This window comes from Propithecus coquereli, unplaced genomic scaffold (genome assembly GCF_000956105.1).
Source record: "Propithecus coquereli isolate 6110/MARCELLA unplaced genomic scaffold, Pcoq_1.0 Scaffold310, whole genome shotgun sequence".
NCBI lineage: Eukaryota > Metazoa > Chordata > Mammalia > Primates > Indriidae > Propithecus > Propithecus coquereli.
The window spans coordinates 4182763-4193102 of NW_012148731.1; the positions used below are offsets into that span (position 1 = coordinate 4182763).

At 53.0% G+C, this 10340-nt stretch overlaps 1 protein-coding gene across 1 annotated transcript in view; it reads left to right on the top strand.

Moving 5' to 3' along the window:
- Positions 1-4207, top strand: part of EML1 (echinoderm microtubule associated protein like 1) — a 49053-nt gene extending 44846 nt beyond the window's left edge. The window contains exons 17-19 of the mRNA XM_012650108.1: positions 606-701; positions 1922-2052; positions 2690-4207. Of these exons, the coding sequence (XP_012505562.1) occupies positions 606-701; positions 1922-2052; positions 2690-2815 (353 nt within the window). The 3' untranslated portion in view covers positions 2816-4207. The remainder of the gene's footprint in view (positions 1-605; positions 702-1921; positions 2053-2689) is intronic.
- Positions 4208-10340: the final 6133 nt, after the last annotated feature.

Here is a 10340-nt window from a genome sequence, read left to right on the forward strand (position 1 = left end):
TGTACTAGGACAGGCCTCCTCCGGGGGGAAGGCGGCCACGTGGTCTCCCCTCTCCCCCCGTCCAGGCCCTGTCTGACTCGGGCAGAAGCAGAGTGATGGTTCTCAGGGATAATCCTTGGGCCTAGAATCTTCTCAGACTCGGTCTCATACTCTACTAGTGAGAGCTCGTTTGGAAAACAAAAGCCTCCTGGAGGATTTGGGCACTTGGTGTGCCTGGTTTCCATGAGCTTCCTAGCTCTGAGCTGGAGGGACTAAGGGGTGGGTGTTGTGGCGGGGGGCTGACGGCAGGGGCAGGTCGTGTTCTGGGGCTCCAGTGGGGGCAGCGCGCGGCGGAGGCCAGGAGCCAGAGATGGTCAAAGACGACAGAAGCCAGCCTGTGGGAACAGACCCAGACAAGAGGAGAGGAAAGTGAAGAGGAGGGTCTCCTCCAGCCACGACAGGGGCCTGGGCTTGGTGCTGGCGCAGCTGGCCGATGCGTGCGTGCTTCCCAGGGGGCTTCAAGCAGAGAGTGTCCTTCCCTGGGAGGGCTCTGAGGGCTCAGCCTTGCCCGGGGGAGGGGTGGGGCCTTGGCTTAGATGTCACCAGACCGTATTCTCCTTTTCCAGGGGTTCCCTCTGCTTGTAAGCAAGTCGTAAGCGTGGAAACTACGAGAGACATCGAATGGGCTACCTATACCTGCACTTTGGGATTCCATGTTTTTGGTAAGTTTCCCACAGAGTTCACTGGGTTCAAACAAAAGACGTGTCTACATTTAGAGTATTTCTCTGGTGGTTATGAAATCTCATAGTCGCCGCTCTCATCCACCTGCTCTGCTGCTGCGCGAACCCCCAAGGCACTCGCTGCAGCTCCCTGGGGAGTCCAGGCGGGGCAGGCTGAGAAGAACTAGAAAGATGGATTTTTAACCCTTTTCCATTGTACAAAATGGGTCCTGAGATAATTCTCTGGAACCTTCGTATATCACGTTGTGCCAGACTGACTTAGGTGGACCAGATGATATTAAGTCAGTTTACTTAAAATTTGTTAGGGTTATTATATTTTTTTGGCTCTTAAATGAAATATTTCACTGCCTTCAAAGTTCACTTTAGGAATATATTCATAAATGACCTAAACTGAATTGCCACAATTTAGTAGGATAAAAAGAAGAGGCGGTATTTGTAATCTCTCTCTGTGAGACCACTGAGTTGGTGAGCACGCACCAGTCTCCGCAGAGCGGGTGCTACTGTTTCCCGGTGGTGAGTGCCCGGCGCCCCGGGCTGCAGAGCTGCCCGCTGACAGACTGGTGTGCGCTCAGCTCTCTCGTCTCCAGAGTTACCGGGACCCAAAGAGTTTCCCAATAACGGTCAGAAGACAGCGCCCTCCGCCCAACCATTCTCCAGGCCCACCTGGGCTCGGGTTGCGGAGCCCACGGCACACAGATGCCACAGCTGCAGGCACAGCCGCCAGGGGCCACCAGGCAGGCGGCAGCCGCAAGGAGCCAATGTCTAGAAATGCACGCAGACCCGGGGTTCATCAGTACTCTGGAGAGACGCTCACCAGTGAAGAGTTACCAAAAAAAAGTCAGGAAACTGCAGGCCTGAGGACTAGTCCGCTCCCATCGGATGCTGTGGGGTAAAGGGAAGGTGTCGTGTTCAGAACCAGGGTTTCTGGTACTCTCTGCTGTAGCTCCAAGAAGGGGCCCCGAAACAAGTGGGCAGCCTAGGAAGTCTGTCCTTGCTGCCCCCGTGTAGTAGCCACGTGTCAAAGGATTTCCTGACAGTGGCCGGGGGTGCGATGACGCTGGGAGCTGAGACTAAGTTCTGACTCTTGTTTTAAAGCTGGACTTAAGGCATTTTATTCGCACGACAGCTCCACGGCCAGTTCCCGTGCAATGGGCCCTGTGTCTCTGGTGTTGCCAGTGCTCTGTTTGTGTCCTTTGTTTTAGGCGTGTGGCCGGAAGGCTCGGACGGAACGGACATCAATGCTGTCTGTCGGGCCCATGAGAGAAAACTCCTGTCAACGGGCGATGACTTTGGCAAAGTGCACCTCTTCTCTTATCCCTGCTCACAGTTTAGGGTAAAGGACGTGTTTCTCCACAATCTTGTCCCTCGGGGGGCACACGCATATGGCCTGGCCTGTCTGGAAACCGAACAGAAATGGGCTGTTCGTGAATGTCGCCAGCCAGGAATGCACATATGCCCCTGTTAGCTGCTGCTCCAGCACTTCCCGGCTCCCCGCTGCCCTCAGGGAAAACCCGGACCTCCCGTGACCTGCACGGCTGCCAGGTCTATAGCTCCGTGGGCCTCGCTCCCCTCCCCTCCACCGTGACTTCCTTGCCCCGGCCCTGCCAAGCTGAGCCAACCCCATCCCTAGAACACCCTTCCTCATCTCCCACCTCGACCCTCCTTCACCGAGCAGACCCCTCGCCTCAGCCCCCAGCCTCTGCTTAGTCCTGCCTGTGGGTGACCCGGTGCCTGGTACGGCGCAATGGTGTCGAGCCTGTCTCTGGGCTGAGGGCAGTCATTTGCCCGTGTCTGGCCCCCATCAAACCATGGGGACTCCGTAGGATTTGTTCCCGTGTCCCTCCTGTGCACAGAGAGCTGCCGAGTGAAGCGAAGAGTGAAGGAATTACGGAATGAATCTAGAATCAGGCATTTTCTCATCCAAATAGCTGGCTTTGTAGTAAGCATTCCCCTGAATTGCTTTTTTCCAGGCCCCAAGCCACATATACGGTGGTCACAGCAGCCACGTCACCAACGTCGACTTCCTCTGCGAAGACAGCCACCTCATCTCCACGGGCGGGAAGGACACGAGCATCATGCAGTGGCGGGTCGTCTAGTGCCTGGCGAGACCGGGAGCAGAACGCGCACGGAAGACACGACTCGCTTTGCGCTTGGTCACTGTGATTTCTGTTCTGTGTAAAAAATCCTTACAAACCTCAGGAAAACTATGCCCTCTGCCGGTTACCTTAGCTCAGTGGGTCAGCGACGTCGTCGGATGAGCAGTTCCGTTCCGCGGTTTGGTGTGCAGTGTGTGAAACGGTGCACATCGAATGTGAAAACAGGTTTACACTGCGGTGACATCGATAGAAGTAACTGGTATATGCTTAGTAACTTTTCTATGAACTCTTCAAAAATGGTCACAGAATGCCTTTTAAAATACTGTACATAGTCTGCTATTTCACCATCTAGCTTGCTCCGTCAATATTTATGATGATCACGAGGCACCGGCCCGCGGTCGCTGTCGATGCGGCGGTCCTAACCGGATGCACCGCTGGAGAGGAGCGCGGGCAGCGCTTGCAGAGCCGCGTCGGGAGAGGCGACGGGAGGCCGCGTTGGCTACGCTTTCGTAGGTTCCAGCACGGCTCCCCCGGCACGCTGCGAGGGGGGGCTGCATTCTTCTCTGTTCAGCAGATTCTACTCCAAACCGACTTAAATCTCTCAGCGGGGTGCACGGGCGTGGCAGAGTGTGCGTTAGACCGTCCTGCCTAACCGAACGCAGTCAGCCTCTTAACACCTACGTGGGTCGCGCCCTCTGTCCCTGCTCACGTGCCCTGATTCACGGTGAGGCATTTCACCGCCACCGTCTGTATAGTAATCGGCATGATATGATATTGTACTTGTATAGGATTTTAGCAATTCATGATAAATACGTAAGACTAGGCTTTCCTGTTTATGCTTATGGACGTTGTATATTTGTATTCTACGACCAAGTAGACCAAGTCAAAAAATGATCTCCTGAGTGAACCGCAAACCCGCGGAGAGGAGAAGTCTGGAAAGGCGCCACCAGGTACTAAGGGCAGCTGCTTTCCTGTCTTTTGTGCATGGACTCGTTACAGTGTGAAATAAGGTTGTGTTCTGAGGAGTAAAACGTAGGTGGCAGAAATTTGTCAAGAAGGCCTTACCCATTTTGATTGTGTGACAGATTGAAATTTATTGTTTACATTGGGGAATGTATCTCGGATTTTTAAATAGAAGAGTAATAAACAGACTTTAAAACAGATATTAAGATTTTCACCCGTTCTAGGCAAGTAAATGAATTGAATTATCTGAACTCCGAGGCACTGGTTGTGTAGAGTGGCTGATTAAGTGCAACTTTTGGAAACATTTTCGATGCCATCACCAGCCTGCTGCAGACGGGCAGGGCACCAGTAAACAACTTGTATTAAAGATGACTCTGTTTGTATGTCTCCTTGTCAAATATATTCTATAATGAAATAAAATCTGAAAAGCAGATTTCTTACTGACCTGTATTCATGAAAGTATATAAATTAAAATATTTAAAAGTAGACATGATTCACACTATATTCTATTCCACCTGCAGATCTTTTCTCACCGGGGTCAGTTATAAACAAACACAGTTTGCATAGGATATGGAAGCGTCCATCAGACGAGGTACCTGTAAAGAATCTGGCTTAATTGCCATATCCAATTGTTGGTTTACTTAATTATGTAAGTATTGGAAACAGCAATCATTTTTAAGTTGATAATTGAGGGAATAATGAGATCAGGGCAGGGAAAGAGACCCATGATTGACTTGTAAGTCAGTCAGATCAACTGTTATTTCCATATACTTCCACTCTTTGCCAACCCCGTAATGGAAAAGGGAGAGGTACACCCGCTGCTGTTGTGTGTGTATATATATAAACTACTACTGCTATCTTCATATTTGCCTACATTTTAAATGAAATTCTTTAAACAGTGCAGTATTAACACAAAAACTGCCATGAGAGTTGTATTTAACTCACTCTAGTTTTGATGCTGGGGCCGTGTGAAGCATATATAAAATCTTGTTGATGTTCTTACCGTTACAATTAATATTGACAATTTAATTCTAAAAACATGGATTAAACGAACAGAAGTCAATGAATTTCATTTTTCTATTTATGTTTACCTTTAAATTACACTCGAGGTTTTTATTCTATTTTTATAATAAAACACAGTGGCCTCAAGGAAAAGTTTGATTTTTTCGTGTGGCAGTCGGTGCGTTAACCTTGCAGATAATCGTTATTCACTCATTAACACAGTGAGCAAGGAGTACCACCGCTCACCACCCCTCAGGCAAACAAGGCCTAGAACCTTCAGGATTCTTCTGGAACAAGACGCTCCAGGAAACAGGCAGCCGCAGGCCCACGTGACCAGGCCTCTTTCTCCCACAGCTCTTAGCCTGGCTTCCTGTAGCACATAAGACAAGAAAAGTAGGCCAGGCGCAGTGGCTCGTGCCTATAATCCCAGCACTTTGGGAGGCTGAGATGGAAGGATCTCTTGAGGTCAGGCATTCAAGACCAGCCTGAGCAACATAGTGAGACCCCATCTCTACAAAATATTTTTTAAAAATTAGCCGGGCTGGGTGGAGTGTACCTGGCGTCCCAGCTACTCTGGAGCCTAAGGCAGGAGGATCACTTGAGGCCAAGAGGCTGCAGTGAGCTACAGTTATGCCGGCCTGAGCAACACAGACCCCATCTCAAAAAAAAAAAGAAAAAAAAGGAAAGATTATTTATTTGGAGTTACAATAATTAAGTTTGTTAGCATAAGAATTTTCCAGTGAAAAAGTCCTCAGGAGATTTTTTTTAACTTACTATTTTAAAGCTGGTGTTAATAACAAACGGAGTAAAGTCTCCATGGCAGTCCTGTTTCCATGAGGTCAAGGACGGAGGAAACGCTGGGTTTCCTCACGACAGGGTGGGCGCCTGCGCGCATGTGCTGCGGAGCTTGCGGAAGAGCACAGGTGACCCTTGAACAACACAGGGGTCAGGAGTGCCAAGTCCCGTGCAGTTGAACATCTGTGTTTAACTCGATTGCCCCAAAACTTAACTACTAATAGCCTCCTGTTGACCATAAGCCTGACCAATAACATAGCAGTCGATGAGCACATGTGTTACATGTATTGTACGCTGTATTCTCACAGTAAAACGAGAAAATGTTATTAAGAAAATCATAAGAGAAAATATAGGCCGGGCGCGGTGGCTCATGCCTGTAATCCTAGCACTCTGGGAGGCTGAGGCGGGTGGATCGCTCAAGGTCAGGAGTTCGAGACCAGCCTGAGCAAGAGCGAGAGCCCGTCTCTACTAAAAAATAGAAAGAAATGATCTGGACAGAGAAAAAATTAGCCGGGCACGGTGGTGCATGCCTGTAGTCCCAGCTACTCGGGAGGCTGAGGCAGGAGGATCGCTTGAGCCCAGGAGTTTGAGGTTGCTGTGAGCTAGGCTGACGCCACGGCACTCTAGCCTGGGCAACAGAGTGAGACTCTGTCTCAAAAAAAAAAAAAAAGAAAGAAAATATATTTACTATTCATTAATGGAAGTGGATCGTCCTAAAGGAGGTCCTCGTCCTTGTCCTCACGTTGAGCAGGCCAAGGAGGAGGAGGAAGAGGAGGGGTTGGTCCTGCTGTCTCAGGGGTGGCAGAGGTGGAAGGAAATCCACATATTATCGGATTGAACCATGCCGTTCAATGCTGTGTCGTTCAAGGGTCGACTGTATATATTCGGCTCTGTTTACTTTGCAGCTTGTAGTGTGGTTAAAATCATGCCACCCTGGATTTCTGAGCCAAACCATTTGCAAAGATGCATTTTTACTTCTCTCATGGATTCTCAAGCATTTTGGGGGGTCCTGCGCTTTCTGGGCCACAGTGAGGACACACGGGGGCCTAAGACAGTCTGTTCCCTAAAGCAGCTTATAGTTCGGGGGTGTCGTGCTTGGCAGAGCCCCAGCTGTTCTCTGACAGGGAGGGACAGGTCAGGGAGGTGGCGACCGGAAGCAGTGCGGCAGCAAGATAGATGCTAAAGCTACCTGGCACGAGGTGGAGACGGTGCGGAGACGGGCCGGGTGGGGGCGTTGCTGGGCAGGGAGGAGGAGCCCGGTTGTCAGGGAGCCCGAGTTGGGGTCTCTGCTCTCGGCAGCCACCCCGGGCCCTTTGGGGACTGGTCCTTTTGCCAGCCATCTGCAGCCCGCCTCCGGGGCCTGGGAAGTAGATCCAGAGCGTGCCTGCCACCAGAGCAGGGCAGGGAGGCCACCTGTCATTCACTCTGCAGGCGCCGGGGGATTCTGTAGGCGTGTTACAGACCCGAGGGGAAGCAGCGGCATTCGATAGATACACTGAGGCTTGGCGAAGGAAATAACTTCCCGAGACTGGCACTTGCTCCAAACTTGTCTTAACAAATACGTGCCAGGTGCTCGGGGTGGAAGGACGGACAAACCCAGACCAGTTCCCGCCCTGGCGCACCTACGGTGCGTGGAGGAGACGACTGTTACAGAGTGGTTGCCCAACCGCACATCCAGATGACGACCATGGCAAGGGTAAGAGAAACGAGCATCTCACAGGAAGGCGGGAGCAAGTCTGGGACTCTGGAGAGCTTCCCTGCAGGGCGCGAAAAGAGAAGGAGTGGCCCCGGGGGGAGAGGCATTGGAGGCCTTCCCCTTTGAGGGGAATGGAAGGGCACAGCGGGGGCACAGGCGTCAGGGGGCTTACGGGAGGCAGCCCGGGCGAGGCCTCGGGGGCACGTTAAGGGCTTATTCTGGATCCTGAGAGCAAAGGGAAGCCACTGGTGGGTTAAGCAGAGAAGGGTTCAGATCTGCCTTTGGAAAGTTTGCCAGGCTGTGGAGGGGGCAGGTGAGGGGCGTTACCGTAATCTATTTGCAGCAGTGGTGGCGGCGTGGGGAGAGGTGGAGGTGCTGCCCCAGACAGGCTTCTAGGGGGACCATGGCAGGCCTGGGGAGGGAGCAGGTGTGAGAGGGGTGAGTCCCTGTCCCTGACTAGTTCTCAGGCCTCTGGCGGTGCCTGCAGGAGGGTAAGGGGTCGGGCCTGGAACAGCTGGGGTGGAGCCAGTTGCCGGGGCAGCCCTGGGCCTTGGCTCTGCGGCTGGAGCGTGGAATGTGAGGCCTCGCGCCAGGCGGCGGTTGCAGGTGTGGGGCGAGCAGGGTGAGGAGAGGGCCTCTGACCCAGCCCTGGGGACTCCAGAGTTCAAGGGCAGGTAAGAGAGCTGCCAGCACGGAAGAAGGAGGCAGGTGGTAGGGCAGCCCGCGCGTGGAGGGACTTTGCAGGCCCAGCAGCAGGGCGGCTTGATCTGGGGCTCACCGTGGAGCCAGCGTGAGCTCTTCAGTGGCTTAGCCATCGGCTTTCCGGCTCCGCCACGCACAAGCGCTGCTGGGCAGGAGATCCAGGCGTGGTGGGGAGAGCCTCGGTCAGTGGGGAAGACAGAACACAAGGTCAGGGGCTGTGGGGCTGTCAGGAGCCCAGTGGTGGACAGGGGTGACGGGGTGGAGGGGAGCTTCCAGGGCCAGTTGGAACTGGGGAGAGGGAAAGTTCACGGATCTTTGGCACTGGTAGATCCCGCATCTGTGGTTTCCACGGTGTGCGGCGCACACTGGCCCGGGATGGCAGAGCCCACATGGGCCGGGGCCGTCTATGGTTACGGGGAAGCCCGTTCCAGCACCTCCGCAGCCCCCAAATGTTTTTGGGTGATGACTTCCACTGCCCAAAGGTTAGACATTCTGTCTGTCAACCATCTTTTCTGTGGTCTGGGAACAGGCCGCCGTCACCCTATCTTACAGGAGAACTCGTAGAAAAAGCATCGTTTGAGGCCCTTTGGCCTCTTAAAGTGATGCATCTAACCCACACCCCGGGAAAGGGGCTGAGACCACGCACTTGCTGCAAGGCAGAACCGATCCCAGGCCTATTCCTGCAAATTCTCTTTTTATAAAACTTTATAGAAAATTTCAAACATACACAAAAGTGGAGAGAGCCTCTCACCTAGCTTCAAAAATTATCGACATTTAGAAAATCTTGTTTCCTGTCTCCCTTAACTTTTTTGAAGGGACCAGAGTATTTTAAAAGCAAGTTCAGGCCGGGCGCGGTGGCTCACGCCTGTAATCCTAGCACTCTGGGAGGCCGAGGCAAGCGGATTGTTTGAGCTCAGGAGTTTGAGACCAGCCTGAGCAAGAGCGAGACCCCATCTCTACCAAAAATAGAAAGAAATTAATCGGACAGCTAAAAATATATAGAAAAAAAAATTAGCCAGGCATGGTGGCGCGTGCCTATAGTCCCAGCTACTCAGGAGGCTGAGGCAGGAGGATCGCTTGAGCCCAAGAGTTTGAGGTTGCTGTGAGCTATGATGACGCCACGGCACTCTAGCCCGGGCAAGACAGTGAGACTCTGTCTCAAAAAAAAAAAAAAAAAAAAGCAAATTCAAGCCACCATGTCCTTTCACCTATAAATACCTCAGTCTGCCGCACTCTTGTGAGGACACAGTGACATCATCACAGCTGACAAGCTTCAGGACGATTTCAGTTTCCTGGGTTGTGAAACCCGACCCCAGGTCTCGGTGCCTGGCACTGCCTGGGGATGGGATGTCATGAGACGAAGTGCCGGACATAGACTCTCCCGGGACGTGCATGCACACGCAGCCTCAGTTCTGAACCTTTCTCCAGAGCCTACGTCTGTCCCCGACCCTGCTGACCAGGGGTGCCCTGGCCCCTGGCCCTCCCTCCTGTGGGCTGGATGCTCAGCGCTGTCCTGAAACCTAGGCTAGCCCCTCCTTCCCGGGTCCCTAATTCACATTAGGCCACCTCGGGGAACCCCCTTCCCTGGTCCCCCAGCCTGGATCCTCCCTACCTCCACTGACAGATGGGACCAGACACACAGTGTTTCAGAAACCTTCTTCCTCTTGCAGGAGGGAGCCCTGTTTCCCTAGCAGGAATTCCATGCCCTTCCAGGGTATCCCAGAGGGCACTGTCTCCTCCCCGTGAAAATGGGACACATGCTCACACCACCCTGGGGCCAGGGAGCTGGGGAGGGGGTGGGAGCAGCGCAGCTACTGCTGCTGTCCTTGGTCCTAGGGGCACCCCTGCATTCAGGGAGCCCCGTGGAGGCGTGAGATTTAGGAGCTCTTGAACACAGATTATGCCTGAGCTCATAATGTGGATGCATAAAGAACATATTTGGTTATTTAGGCTGAAAACAAAAGTAGATGCCTTGGCAGAGTGCACAGGTAATTATCAAAAACCTTTGAACATGGATTAAACTTAAAATTTCCCTCTTCCCCCCCAAGCCCTGCTGCCAGCTGCAGGTGCGCCACCTGGCGGCGGGAAAGCAGAGCACCGCCCTTCCCTCCAACTTGCCAGCTTCGTCCTGAGTCCGGCCGGGCTGGGGCGTGCAGACAGGGACAAAGGGAAATTCTTACTGGACCCTCTGTGGGTGGGGGTATATTTCAACTGGCTCTCAGGAGAGCATTCAGAGGCTCCTGGAGAAGCCGAGCGTTGCTGACAGGCTCCCGCCTGCAGTCCCCTTGCGCTATGTCTAGGTTGCTGCTTTCCCCCTCTGCAGCCCCAAAGCACAGGGACCCGGGGCCTCCCTCCTGCAGAAGTCCC